The 14426-nt window shown below is 44.3% G+C and overlaps 1 protein-coding gene across 1 annotated transcript in view; it reads left to right on the top strand.

Annotated features, from left to right (window-relative positions):
- The window catches only part of NIBAN1 (niban apoptosis regulator 1), a 51318-nt gene that overhangs the window by 11681 nt on the left and 25211 nt on the right, over positions 1–14426 (top strand). Inside the window, exons 2-3 of the mRNA XM_050307267.1 lie at positions 12633–12763; positions 14157–14288. Of these exons, the coding sequence (XP_050163224.1) occupies positions 12633–12763; positions 14157–14288 (263 nt within the window). The remainder of the gene's footprint in view (positions 1–12632; positions 12764–14156; positions 14289–14426) is intronic.

Genomic DNA, 14426 nt, shown 5'->3' with positions numbered 1-14426 from the left:
AACGTCCATTCATGTGGTTCCTGGTTGCAACCACAATAATATGGGCTGTACCTGTCAGCTGATGCCACTGTATATTCATAAAACACGCTTGGGATCTTATTTTTAGTTCTGCAGAGTTTAAAGATGAGCTTATTAGGCATCTCTCTGATGTGTGATTATTCCAGACTGAACAATATGTTAATCAGAAGATATGCAATTTATATACAGTAGACAGGCGAAGGGCATATGTTTAAAAAAGGAGTTTTCCAGAGCAGATTTGCAAGAAAGTTGGGCCTAATGCATTTAAGAGAGGTTTATTTTTATTGAAATGACTTTTTTTAAACAGCACACTGCGTTTGCTGGCTAATGAAGCAGCTTTACTTCTGTATCTTACCTGTTTCTTGACTGTAATTCTGTGTTTTCTTTCAGTTTTAAGATACTGTATCTTACAAATCAGAGAAGCCCTCGGAAATCAAGAGTTTAAAAAGCGTGTCGGGGTATCTGCTCAATCTGGGAGGCAGGGCTGCATTATCTCCTCTGACTTTCTTCCCGTGGCTCTGTACTCGTCATTCTCGAGTAAGATGCGATGCTGTCGTGTTTTTCTCACAGCGGGTTCTTCTGAAGCACACCAAGCAGATTAGAATTTCTGCTGGCGTTCAGACCTTCAGCTCAGCTTCAGGGGTGCTGAGCACCCACCTGGAGCTGGGGGTTGGCTTCCAGCAGTTCTGCAAACACGAGGAGTTGCCTCGCGCCGGTGGCAGCGAACATGATTTTCGGAAGTGCCTTTGAATCTCCAGCTTGTGCTGTCCTCTGAGTGCCAGAGGCACTTCTGAAAGGGAAGTCGTTACAACACAAGGACATAACCCTCATTGCTGGTTCTAAAGAGGCTGCAAGGAGGCTGTCACCTCCTGGGCTGTGGGGTTTGTGGCTCTTGGCCAAGGCCCGTGTCCCTCAGAGGATGTGCCTGCCAGCAGAATTGGAGAGCAGGGGTTGTAAAGGTGAGCCCTGGCTTTTGTTGTCCTGGCCTCAGAATTTCTCAGACTTGCAAAGAAAAAGCTGTGACTCCACTTAGACCCAAACTTTCAGAACTAGAAGGTTCAACCTGGCTGATTTGGTTTTGTAGGTTTGGTCCATCTCTACTGGTAGAGCTCAGAGCAGAGCAGAGACCATAAGATGCTCTTTTGCAGCGTTGTCTCTCCAAGTTTTATTTTTCACTGAAAAATAAAAATGATCCATGAATTATACTGGTGGTGTTTGTGAGCAGAGTTTGCAGAATTGGTGGCCTGTTCTTGTTCTTGTCATCCTTTTCACTGCTCTGCTTTTCCATTAACCAAGAGCCTGACAGTTTGTGTGAAGCTGCTGGGCTTATGCAAAACCTGTGGTGGAACTGTTGGTGAAACTCTTGGCTCAGAGATGCTTGAAAGGGTAAACAGCAAAGAAATAGTGTCCCAGGGTACCAAAAAGGTTTGCTGTTGAGTGAGTAGCATGTGGCCTAAAGTAGCATCTCATCAGAAGAGATGCACTGTGTATGTATAGCAAAGGTCTTTAGAAGTAATAATAAGGGTGGAAAAGTCTCTGAAAGGTTATTGTGGATTCAAAAGCTCTTGGGGGTATTTTGAGGCTACAATGGATGCTGTCAGGTGGGAAAATATTTTGTAGAAATTCTGGGCTCACCCCTCATTTCATCAGGCTGGTGAAGCCCATCAGCCCAAATGAAGATGATAGAAGATGGATTTACGTGGTTTTCCCTGCCTTTATTTCTCAAGAAACCACAGGTTGACTTGAAGCCACCCTCAAAGAATGCAAACATGGCTTGAAATGTGGTTGCAGTGAGGAAGTGCAGGCAGCCTTTTGGAGGGATTCAGATTTGGATGAGACTCCAGATGAGCTTTGCTGTGTTAATGGCAGGATGTGGATACTGGACATTTCCATGGGCTTATGGCAAAGTTTTGCAGAGCAGCCCTGCAGAGGCTGCAGCAAAACCCAAACCATCTCATACACTCTGCTTTAACCTCTGCTCTAAGAACCACTGAGGAGACAGGAACTAAATATGTTTGAAGTTGCATCACCAGTGATTACTTCTGCCTTCACAAAATGAAAATGTGATCTGATCTCATAGACATAGATTTGCCAGATAAAACTCCTATCACACAAAAGCTGTTTTGTTTTATTCTTGTCAGCTCTTGCACGTTGCACTCTGAGGGCTGGTTTGTTCTTGGTGCATTTCACAAAATCCAGAAAGATGAAGAATTTAAGTTTTACATGGACAAACAAAGCAGAGGACTATATTCTTCTCCAGAAGGAGAGGATATCTCAGTGTCCACATCAACAGCAACTCAGACTGGACTGAGGGAAGCCCTTTATGGAGACCCGTGATGGAAGAGACTTACAAAACCAGAGCTCCATAAGCAATCATACAAAGGCAAGAGTTATGAAAGCAAACTGTTAAATGCACTGATTAAACATTTGCCCCCATGGGCATAAAACCAAGCCTTAAATACCTTCTGGTTATGTGTTGTCACCAGTCAAGTTGGACGAGCAAGTCACGTTGGTGTGTCTGTTCACTGAGGTCCTGCTGAAGACCTTGAGAGGCATAGGGTTGTTGGGAACCTGCAGGAGAGCTCTCCCCAACCCATTTCCAAGTAAATTCTCAGGAACCAATTTCCTCTTCTTATTAATAACCTGCCCAGCTGCTTTTCTGGGCCCAGGGGCTCACGTGGCCCCGCTGTACAAACACAGCGCTGGAAGAAGAGGTGGTTTTGATTTGTTTTTTTTTTTTTCCTTTCAAGTCGTGTCATGTTTGTCACAAGTCCTTCTGAACACGAAAGATAAATGGAGAGGAAATGAGGCAACTTATATTTTTTTTTTTTTTTTTGTAAAAAGGAAGGAGCATTGAAACATTGAGGTGGAGGAGCCTCAAACACACGTTTAGTGAGAGGGCCAGTGACTGAGTGGTGCTTCTGGTGCTTCTTCCCGGGAAGTCTTCTCAGAAACGGAGCAAACAAACAGCAGCACTAACCCTATTGTCTTCTCAGTGATGCTTTCACGAGCATCTGAGGAACTGAAACTCCTCCAGGAGGGAAGGAGGATGAAGTGCAGCCCTTGGCAGACTGACAAGTGGCTGGATGTCACCCCTCGGGGTGGGATTGCACTGTCTGGGAGTGGGCCTTGGTAAAACGAGCTCTGTGGAGGAAACGAGGCAGCTCCACCTGCAGAGCTGTGTGTCACCCCCTTCCCCTCACAGCAGGGCATTCCGTGTCTGGGGATCCACGGGCAAACACTCAGTGGGGCTCCGGCCTTTCTCTGAATTAGGGGTTAAAAATAGAAGCCTGAGAAAGAAAATAAACGATTTCCAACAGTCTGCTGGAACAAAGAGACCTTCAAGCCCTCAGGAGTGACTGTAACATAAAGGTCTTCCTTTGCATGTGTCCTCTGTGCCATTTACATCAAATTATTTCTGAGCACAGTTCTTTTTTTTCCCCCTTTTCCTTAAATTCCTGTAACCTATGCTCTGGTGACCTGTGGAGTGTTTCTTGTGCCTTTAGTGATGTGGATTGCTGGCACTGGTGGGTTGCAGGAGAGCAGACCTGGGGAATGCAAAGATAATCCTTCATCTTCGATAGTGCTGAAGCTGCACAAAGTTAGGGCTTGTTTGGATTTTGACTTGACCCCTTTTTGGGATGAAATCTCTGCAATTATTCTTGACTTGCTAGAAGAAAGTTTACCTCTATTAGTTAGGTACCAGCTTTAGCCCAGAAGAACCAAAGGTTGAAACTCTGTTGAGTAAGGAACAAACAATTAACAGGTCCTTTTAGCTTGGGGGGGGTGGTGGTGGTGGTGAAACAACCTAAAAAAAATGTTTAAATCACTTTGTTTCCTTCTATAAAAGAAGTGCTTTGGAAATACTGGGATCTTGATTATGGCCTTGCTCAACTTTGGATGGGAGAAAAGAGGGAAAAGAAGGCCACAGGCAGGTGGCCCCTCCCATGTTGGGAGGTCCCAGGCATGCCAGACCTGCTTTGAAGTAGGAGGTGGTGGATGATCTGGTACCACTTTTTGGTGTTTCTCCACTACCTCGAGTTACAAAGCTGATCTGCTGCATCACAGAGCTGTAGTTTCCCTTCCCCATCCATAATATGCACCATAAAACAGATCTTTTTTTTTTTTCGGTTGTTTTACACAGGATTGGGTGAGCAGATTAATGTCAAAATTACACACTTGTCTTCTAAGCTCTTTACCTTAATTGATGCTTTTTAGCAGCCCTGTGAAGAAACCTTCCCCACAGGATGAGGCACCACCTCCTATCTCTTCTGCAGAATTAAAACCCCAGTGCACAGTGTGGTTCTTCTGGGAGACATCATCCATGGAGAAGTAGAGAGGGTGTTTTTTTTTCTAAGAGGAGAGACTTCTTGTTGCATTAATATAGACTCTTTAATGCTTGGCAGTATTTCCTGCAGGGTGGGAATGCAATCCTTTTTAAAATCCCCTTATTTCTAAAGATTTAGCAAATGTGTTTAAGGATATAATCTTTTTTTTTTTTTCTGATTGTGAAAGCAAACTATCAGCAAGGAGAAATTGTCTTGGTGAAAGATTACCCACGGTGTAGTGCTGTGGAGCATTTTTGTCTTGTGGGTTGTGTCAGCCTTGAACAATTCCTCCTGTAGCATCTTTATGGCCAACACAGTCCATGTGGCATCAGAAAGTGATCCCATTGTATCACCATGCCTTGTAACAACAAAATATAAGTGAGGTTAAAGAGATTTTTAAATGATGCTTTACTCAAACTTCTAAGTTTTATGAAGCAAGTCCTCCAATCCTCTCCCCAGGGTTTTGCTGTGACAACAGTTAACTTTTCTCGCAGTCCTATTCCAGTATTATAACATGAAATTAGTGAGAGCCTGAAATAGTGCATAAAAATGCAGTGTGAAGGAAATATTATTCCATTTTCGTTGTGCAAGCTCAGTGTAAAGTGGGAGGTGGGGTAAAAAAATTCCTTGGAGTGTGAACTGCATTTTACATATTCCTCTTCCTGTAATACAAAATTTTATCAAAAGCTTAATATTATATATATGTGTGTGTGTGTGTATATATACATATATATATTCCTTTTTAAAAGAGGGGGAAGAGGAATAAAATTGATTCTTGCTTTTTACAGAGGGTTGGCTCTTTGTCCCCCTCCAAACACCCTTCCACAGCTGCTGCCCTGGTGGTGTTGGCACGAGCAAAGAAAAACAGATGAGATTGGAAAACAACCCCAGCTGGCACACCTGGGCATGGCCTTGGCCTTCAAACATCTGAATGGTGCCAGTTGTTTGGGATAAAAATCTGTGTATTTATCCACTTGGTGCTTCGGGGTTCGGAGTGACGAGGGAGAGCTCTGAGGCTGAAAGGATTTCCTGGGATGAAGTGAAGCGAAGTGGTCGTGGTCTTGGAAAGCCATCAGAATAAACATCCATGCTTTGAGACCTCTGTTCACTTCAGTTCAGGGATGAATCTTGGGTTTACCCTTGTTTTGCACAGAAAATCCTTTGGAAGTCGTGATATTTATTCACTTTCAGTGCATATGGGAGCCAAAAGAGAACCAAAAACACCTTATGACTTGGGCAGAAAAATGGCAAGGAAAGGGGACCTGATGGTACCTTTATTCTCTTTTTGTTACCCACACGTAGCCCCCTTCCATTTTGTGGAGTTTGTGTGTTTGGTGATGAGAAAGGGAATAAAATCCTACCATGGGATAATGACCTGCTGCTACAGTGCTTAAAAAGTGATGCTTTGTGGGAAAGGTACTCTGAGGAGTCCATCAGGGCTGACCTACACCAGACTGGTGCTGAAAGGACTGAGAATGCAAAGGGAAAGAAACCTCAGCATAAATGAGGCACTGCATGGAAAGATATGTGTGTGTGTGTACTCATAGCAATGCCCAATGCCATATAATCCCGTGAGTAATTTTGCAATAGAGCCATGTGGTATGGCAAAATTTGGCAAAGTAATTAAGAAAAAGAAGAAATTAGTAAAAATCTCTCCTGAATCTCTATGAGCACCCACCAGGAATCGCACAGCATTAATCTTTTGAGGGGGTGTGTGTCTGTATAAATGCATATATAGATATATATATATATATAGTCAGGAAAACCTTCCACTAGTATCATGAAGATGTTTTTTCTGTTATCTGTGTCTCCAGTGTGACACTGTTTTATTGTTAGTTTGCCTTGGGGATGGTTGGGCAGTGAAGTAACTGGCTGCTGACACCAAAAGGGAGGGGAGAGGGAATACATCATCCCTGATTTAAAGGGTGATGCAGCATTGGCTTATGTTTTTTGGAAAACTGTTTAAGTGTTCCCAAGGAACATTTTTGTGTGACCTACTGTGATGTGTAATGTGATGCTGAGCTCTGGAGTGGAGAAAGCTGCTCAAGACAATGCCTGGTGTCTGTGTCCCCATTAGTGGCTCAGGGAGTTAAAAAAACAAACAAACTTGAAAATCGTTGACTGTCCCCAGATTTACTTACTACAGAACACAGTTTAGCTCCTTGAGAGCTCAAGGAACTAGATTAATTTGTTTTATTAAACCCCTAGTTCTTCCAGTGCTCTGAAAGAAGCTGGTAAAGAAAGTATTGTCAGACCATATTCGAGCTGGTAGCTGTTTGTAAACAGCGTTGCTGCTTCTCACCCCATTACCAATAAAGGGCTTGTTGGGCTTGTTTCAGCTTGATTAACCACAAGCCTTGGCCTTTATGTAATCCCTGGTTATCAGGATTTTTTGAACCTGACAGAAGTGCAAAGGCAACTCATGAAATCTTCCTTCTCCCCTAAATAAGGACTTGGCAGCAGGAGTGCTGCAGGGCTGGCGGCTGCTGCATCAGAGAGGAGGGTCTGATCTCAATGGTCACAGTTCAGGCACTCTGAGCTTAAAATTTCACACCATTGCTTTCCCTACCCCCTGCTCCAGACCCACTTGTTTAGAGGGGCCATAGCACTGCCAGTGGTGTTTTCTCTCCCCTCTGAGTGCCGGTGGAGCTGCTTGTGCAGGAGCTGTCTCCATCTGGAGAGGTTGTCCATCCTTTTCCCCCAGCATCAGAGGTGACTCATGTGGGAGGAGGGATGGAGAAGCTGGGGAGGTGCTGTCCCAGGGCTGGCATGAAGTGCAGGTGCTGAAGGAGTGGATGTACCTGCTGGAGGCAGCTCCTCCATTTCAGGTGGGCACGAGGTCTGTGCCACCCCAGCCTGTTGCTTGACAGCCGTGGGTTGATGCTAAATCCATTTCCCTGGGCATTTCCATCTCAACTGCAGCTGATCTTAAATGAAATTCCATGGCAACCTATAGCGCAGTGAGAGGGAATCACAGGCTTCTTGTGGAGGATGCAGCATGGAAATAGCATGGCTGAAGGGGAGATGTCCTCTAGAGAGTTCCAGGTTATAGCAGACCCAGGTGAAGCCTGATCTGACAGGAAAAGGAGAAAGGAAAAAGGAAAGCTGTCTGTAGGAATGAACCTCGACTTTGACCCAAGAGCCAGTCTGTGTAAACACCCTCTACATTTGGGTTTGCATATTTTAATATTCAGAATTAATTTAAAATAGCGAGTTCAATTGTTAAATCACAAGCTACTCTTTGGAAAACAAGCTTTTTTTTTTTTTTTTTTTTTTAGAATTTATGAGGTCTGTCTCACTCAGGGCTGTCTCCTTCCTCTGAAGCATGGATGCTCCTGAAGTTGCCTGAGAGGAACATTAAAAGTATATAACCTTCTGGAACCTATGGAATAATTGTCCATGTCAGTGTAAAAATCAGCCTCATTTAGCAGAGCGTTTGAGGAAGAGCAAAGCACTTGGGTACAGCTGTAGAAAGGGAGATCTACAAGGCTGGAATGGAGCCTGTTATTTCTGGCACCTCCTTTGCCGTGGATCAAGTTTACATGAACCTACCAATGTGTTTGTTTAGTTTGCTGTGAGAGAGAGGCTTCACTTCTGGTGGAGCACAGATTTCACACTCAAGGTCTCAGCTGACAAACTTGAGAAAAAATCTGGTTTGTTTTTTTCATGAGACAGCATCGATTTCTTCCTGTAGAGAAGATGGACTGAGCACCCAAGGAGTGCTTATATGCTGAGATTTAATCAGAGGATGATTAAAGAAAAAAAAGGTGATGAGTGTTATCCTATCCTGTGCACTGAGTTTGGGGTGAGTGACATGAATTGTACCGGTGTAACTCAGTGGTTGTGTTGCCACTTGATGATTTGGGCCTGGGCAGTTACAGCAATGTAAGTTTTTAATAAGAGCAGCTTCCAATAACAGAAAACAAGTTGAAAGTAATTAGGTATTTTATCAGGTGCAAAACATGCATTTCTTTCTGGGGAACAGGGGTGGTTCCACTTGTCTTGGCTGAGCACAGAGAAACCTGTGGAGAGGTGACCCAGACAAATCAGAGCCTGGGATTTGTGCCTGTCCTCCCTTTTTGTCAGAACAGGTATGAAGTCCTGACTCACAAATAATCAAAATACTGTTTTATAAATAAAGATCAAACTGAGCTCTGCTTCCAACTGCAAAGAGAGTAGTTTGTATTGCCTCCCTGGACGTGGAGGTAAACTCTGGGAGCACTTTTACTTTTAAACAGTTCCTGGGTGGTATTGTAAATACTCCACTGTAGGAAGATGGAACAAACTGCTGTTAATTCCTGGTGCACTATTCCCAGAGCACTGGGAGCTGGTGGGCACTGTCAGGATATGCCAAAGGGAATTGCTTTCACAGGGCTCAGGTGGAGCATCTGCAGTCTGAGATGTTTCCCTCGATCAAAGGTTGTGTTTGACTTGGACTTGGGATGAAGCTGGCCCGTGAGCTGAACACTGAAATTAGTTTGTTAACTCATTTCGCTGATGCCTTGAAGGGTCATGAGAATCAGACTGTGGATGTGGACAGAAGGATGGATGGATAGTAATTTCTGAGCTCTCAGTACTGAATTTGCTGTACAACATCAAGGCACACAGTAACGTTTAGAGTTTATCACTTAAAACATGTCCCCAGTTGTGGGTTCCATCCTGGCTGGGGAAGCACCACGTGGGTATGATCAGCTCATCATTTTACATTGATTTCTGATGGTGGCTTGGTGGATGAAAACAAAGACAAAGTGATTTGTTCCTGCTCTGTCTCCCCACTTCAGTTGTTAGAAGTGCTGGATGTTCTGACACTCATCACACACAATGTTTATTTCTTTGAGGTTTTATTTTGTCCAGGATTTGCTTCAACATGGCAAATAATCTACCTTTTCACAGCTCATGTCCCCTGGGGCACAAAGTGTGTTTTCCAAGGGGCATAATTAGTTTAAGAATATATATCCCCCAGCCCTCCAGATCTGTATCACTGGGCATGGTGCCTTTTTGAAAACCCCTTCCAAAAAGTGCTGAGTGCAAGCAACTGTGCTTTGAGGAGGAAGGGTCTTGATCATCTTGCTGCTCTTGGAAGCAAAGTTCACTGCCAAACACCAATATTTAAGTGAAATAATAACTTTTGTGGCAAGTCCTTGCTTCTTTCCATCCTTAACTTCCAAGTGGCTCGGGTGTGGTGAGCGTGAGCAATCCCTCTGCTCTATGCCAGCCAAGACATTATTGTTTTCTGGCCTTTTCTCCTGAATTTTCCTGACCTGTCTCTGTCCTGGCCACTTGGCAACGTGTTGTTGAGAGCAAACAAAGTGTGGCAGGGCAGGCTCTCCGGGCTGCACGTGGCTGTGCCACCAGGGTGGAAGCCAGTGGAAAGACCAGCAGGAATTCCTGAGAGCGCTTGCCAAAGGCTGCCCTTGCTTTTTGAAGTTGTATTTCAGTTTATTTCAGTAAAAGCAGGGAAACCCACATTAGAAAGTCGTGTATTTGAGGCCATGCTGGGGGTCTGATGGCTTGGGAGTTCCATACAAGTGTCCAGCAGGGTGTCACACAGTTAAGAAGGTCAAAGGCAGTGGGAAAGCAAGAGGAAACCAATCTGGGGGATGATTACTGATTTCCAGTGGGACAAGTGGTAGCTGTTTCTTGTTTCTCTAGCACAGTGACATTTGCTTTTAGCCTGGAAAGATGTATGGTAACTTGTGCTGCAGAACAGGGGATGTGTCGTGGAGCATCAGCAAGGTTTGTTCTGGAGCAGGCTCTAAACTCTCAACAGAGGGGGAATGGACCCCTCAGCACATTAATTTGACAGAGTTCCTTCCACCTCCACCACTGTTGTCTTCCCTGTTGGTGACTTTGGTTCATGGAATTGCAGAACACCCTGGGGTTGGAAGGGAACCACAAGGATGACTGAGTCCAACTCCCAGCCCTGCACGGGACCAGGAGGTTGCATGGAGGCTTCTCCTGGAGCATTCTCCTAGGATAAAGATCCCAGCTGCTGGGATTCACATCCCAGTTGTACAGGCTGGAGCTGTGCCGTTGCCAGACCGACCAAGTGGGAAAGTTGGCCTTGCTCCATATAAACAGCTCTGACTAAGCCAGCCACACTAAATTGGGAAAAGAATTAGGGGAACTCATTTTTCAACTGCCCTGGAGTATTTTATCTCTTAGTTGCCCCGTGTTGTCATTTTCATGGGAAGAGTCTCTGTTACTCATGACTGTTTCCATCATGTTTATTTTCAGATAGTGTATTTTTATCTTCTGTAAACCAAAAGAGTTTAAAGATCCATGGGTGAACAATGGCCCAAGGGTCCATCCACTTCTTTTCCCACCCCCAGGTAGTGCTGAGATTCCTGTTGAGCCAAGCACTGCCAGGTCCTCATGTGGTGCCACTCGCAGTCTCTTTAAATAAACTTTTCTTCTAATTTTAGGAGGGAGGAGTATTTTTAAGGCAGAAATTCTTTGCAACAAGCATGCAAAGATTGGAAGAAAAGGCCTGAAACGTTTGCTCCTCGATTCATGTTTTGATTGATTGTAAATAGAGTCTGCACATAAAAATGCCATCAGTGTCATGTATCTCGCATATATATTATGAATTGCATAGTTCCTTTCTCTTCAGTCATTGTCCTTCAAGCTGATCTAAGCAATGTTGACAGTGAAGGCTCACACTTCTGTAGGCCATTTAGCCACAATTGAAAGACTTTTGCAAAAATTACAGATATTTCCTGCGATTGTTGGAAGCTTTTTCCCAACACCAGAATTCTGTTCTTTGTCCTGCTTCCTCTACAAATTTTTACTACAGGATGCAGGCAGTAGTCAAATGAGGTCCAGTGTCCCAGGGCCCTCTGTAACAGATTAAGAGGCCACTACAAGCTGGAAAAGAAAAAGCCATGGTGGAAAATAGGGGCAAACCCTGAGCAGGAAACCCCACCGGGGCCGGGGCCAACAACATCCTACTGCTGGCTGGGACCAGAGGAAAAAAAAAGTGCTCTAAAGAAGGTTTTGGGAAGCTTTGTCCTTATTAGGAGAATAAGTTTATGCCTCTGCCCAGAGCAGGCTGGTTTTTAAAGGGCTGGGATTTTCTGCTCCAGTAGCACCATATCCTACTATTATACCCAAGCACATCCTGTAATCAGGAGGTCTCTGAAAATCTGTCTTAAAACTGAAGGTTTGGAGTCCAGATTGTCACCCTGTGCTGTCCCACCACTAAATCTGTGACAGACTTCCCTAACTTCCATGGTATGAACCATGGCTTTTCCGCTTTTTTTAACCATACTTAAAATTATTTAAGATGCAAAAAGGCACAAATGTTCTGGGAACTCTGATGGCATTTTAAAGCCCTTTTTTTTTTTTTTTTTTGTGAGAAATGGCAGTAAAACCAGCAGTAATACAGGAAGTTTTGAGTGGTTAATTTAGAAGGACTGTGCTTGAAACTGCAAATCTGTCAAGAGCTCTCCCTGATCTCGTTGGAGCTGCTGCAGACCCACAGCCCAGGGTGCAAAATAGAGAAACCTCATGGAAACTCCCAGTGAATCCCTTCTGGTGGCAGTGCTGGGAGGAGTTTGTCAGTAAGGGGAATATAAATCATTATAGGATGCAGGTGGTTCAGCTTTTCCAGAACTCTGGAGGTCACAGTTCCCCTCTTTGGCCCTTGAGTGCCATTCCTGGTTTAGGAGTCCGTAGAGAGACTTCATGGAACCTTATTTTGGGAACTACCCTTTTTTTTGGGTCTCATACAGAGAATGTGGTATTTTTTAACTCACGCAGAACAAAAGGAAAGTTTGAAAGCATCAGAACTGCTTGAGATGTGAAATGAGAGTTGTCTGTTGTATGCTCAGAAAAAGCCCTTTGGCATGGAGCTCCTTAATGCCAAGAAGAGAGGGATCTCCTGGGCATCCAGGATGTTTGGGATGCTCTCTAGACCATAGTCCAGGTGCTGTTTGCATTGCCACTGACTCAAAAGAGTCCCATATATGCACATGCCTTTAACTTTTAGCTTCACTTCCCTGTCTGCAAAGCATCATTATTTCTCTGGGAGGGTTAATGAGTTAATTACTTGCAAATTGCTTTTAAGATTCTCAGAAATGAGACTGTCAGTGTGTTCATTGCTGTTGCTGCTGCTGCTGCTGAGACCTTGATTACAGCGAGACAATACAAGGTTAGTGTTTAATGCAGGCTTCTCCTCTCCAAAGAGAAGAATTTTCGGTCTCCGGCGATAAGTGCTTTGGTTTTGCACTTCAGTTTGTGAAGCCACACACCTGAAATACACTTAAATCTCTATTTGTGCTCCAGGAAAAACAGAGGCCATCATCAAGAACTTCAGCCCACACTACCGACGCCAGTACGCCGTGGCCTTCTGCAGGCACGTGCAGGAGGAGCTGGAGCAGCACCAGCATTCCCAGTCCTGCTTCCTGAAAGCCAAGGTAGGAGAGCTCTCCTCCGTGGAATAATTAACACTTTAACTATTTAAATCACACATTTAGAAGTTGTGATGCGTGACAAACGTGAGCTGGGAGCTTATCAGGCACTGCCAGCACTCGGCTTTATTGTTCTTCCCCTTTAAGTGTGAAGAGGTGGCCCAGCTACTCAAAGCTTCTAAAAACCAACCCAGACCATATTTTTAAAGTTATCTAAAAGTTTCCACACAGACAAGCACAGTGTCCTTTCAGCTTCTCATGTTGGATAGCTGAAAACATAATAAACGTGCCTCTGTGGCATTTTACACACGTATTTTCTTATCTATAACTCAGGTTTACACAATAGTTTGCACAGAGAGATGTTTGGAATGGAGGTTTGAGGTGGAAAAGTTATGTTTGGTTGCAGGTTTCAAGTTTTTGCTTTCGAAAGTTCACCTCTGTTTTGGTCTTGTTTAGTTGTTTTATTCCAGTGCGAGGAAAACCGTGACACAAGTCTCTGGTACAGAGGGTTGGACACTTGGACAAAACTGTTTGCTCCCTGCTGATTGCAGGGTTCTGCAAAATCTAGGGACAGAGATCACACATTCAGGGAAGAGATTTTTGTAGGGAACATAATTAATCCTTTCATCCGTGGCTCGGGGTTCCATGAAGAAGATGGCAATAATTCCCTCTGCGGAATGAGCTACGGGAAGCTGGTTTTTAATTAGAGGAGAGACAAAAAGAGAGACAAAAGTCTCTTTATTAGAGGAAAACGCAGCCTTCAATGTTAAGAAGATACAAAAATCTAAATTTTCTGGCCATATGGGAAATCACGAATTTCCAGTGCTTTGGAAACGGGTCGGGTAAATGACTGAGGTGGGATAATGGAAGGGGTGGGATAAGAGAAGAGCTGTGTCTTTCAGGAAGAAGTGTATCAGTTACTAGGGCACAGATGCAAAAGTGCTACAAAGAAATGAGAAACAACTCACTATTTTATAATAGAACTCTCTGCTGCATCAAGGAAATGTTCTTAGGACACATTGGAAAATGGGAGGTTGTGAACTACAGGTCATCTTGCAGGGGTTTGGAACGAGGTGATCTTTTAGGTCCCTTTCCACCCAAACCATTCCAGGATTCTGTGGTCTCGCATTCAGCATGCCAGCTGAAAGAATCACACCTCTGCCTCAGGAATCTGGCAGTCTTCTTGGAAGGCAGAGCTCTTCTGCTGCCTCCTCAGCTCAGGCTACAAGAATTTGCTTGTGTATGAAGCGTCTGTCCAAATCAGAGGGATGTTTATGGCTCCAAAGTGCACTTGAAGACCCCAGAGCCCTCTCAGCAGCCTTCTGGAAATGTAGGAATAAAAGCTTCCAACTGGCCAGTGGTCCAGAGCAATCTCAGAGCTCACAGAGTGTCTTTGCAGCCCCCAGGGGAAGCGAGGACGGTCTTATACGAGGCAGAGGTGCTGCATTTCGTGGAGGATCTGAAGAAGTGGAAGGACAGATACGTCGTTGTCAGAAATGACTACACTGTGGATTGCTTTGAGACCAAGGAGGTAAGTGCTTCTTCCTTGGATGTTCTTTCCCATCCTTTTTCCCTCCCTTCTGTCCCTGACTCTTCCCCATGGCAGATAAGCACTAAGAGGGTATTTTCAAACATGTTTTTTATATTTCACCATATTTTAGATTTGACA

This window comes from Myiozetetes cayanensis, unplaced genomic scaffold, assembly GCF_022539395.1.
Source record: "Myiozetetes cayanensis isolate MyiCay16 unplaced genomic scaffold, myiCay2020 scf12, whole genome shotgun sequence".
In the NCBI taxonomy this organism is placed as follows: domain Eukaryota; kingdom Metazoa; phylum Chordata; class Aves; order Passeriformes; family Tyrannidae; genus Myiozetetes; species Myiozetetes cayanensis.
Note: the sequence above shows the minus strand (reverse complement) of the source record. Positions and strands in the feature narration are given on the sequence as shown.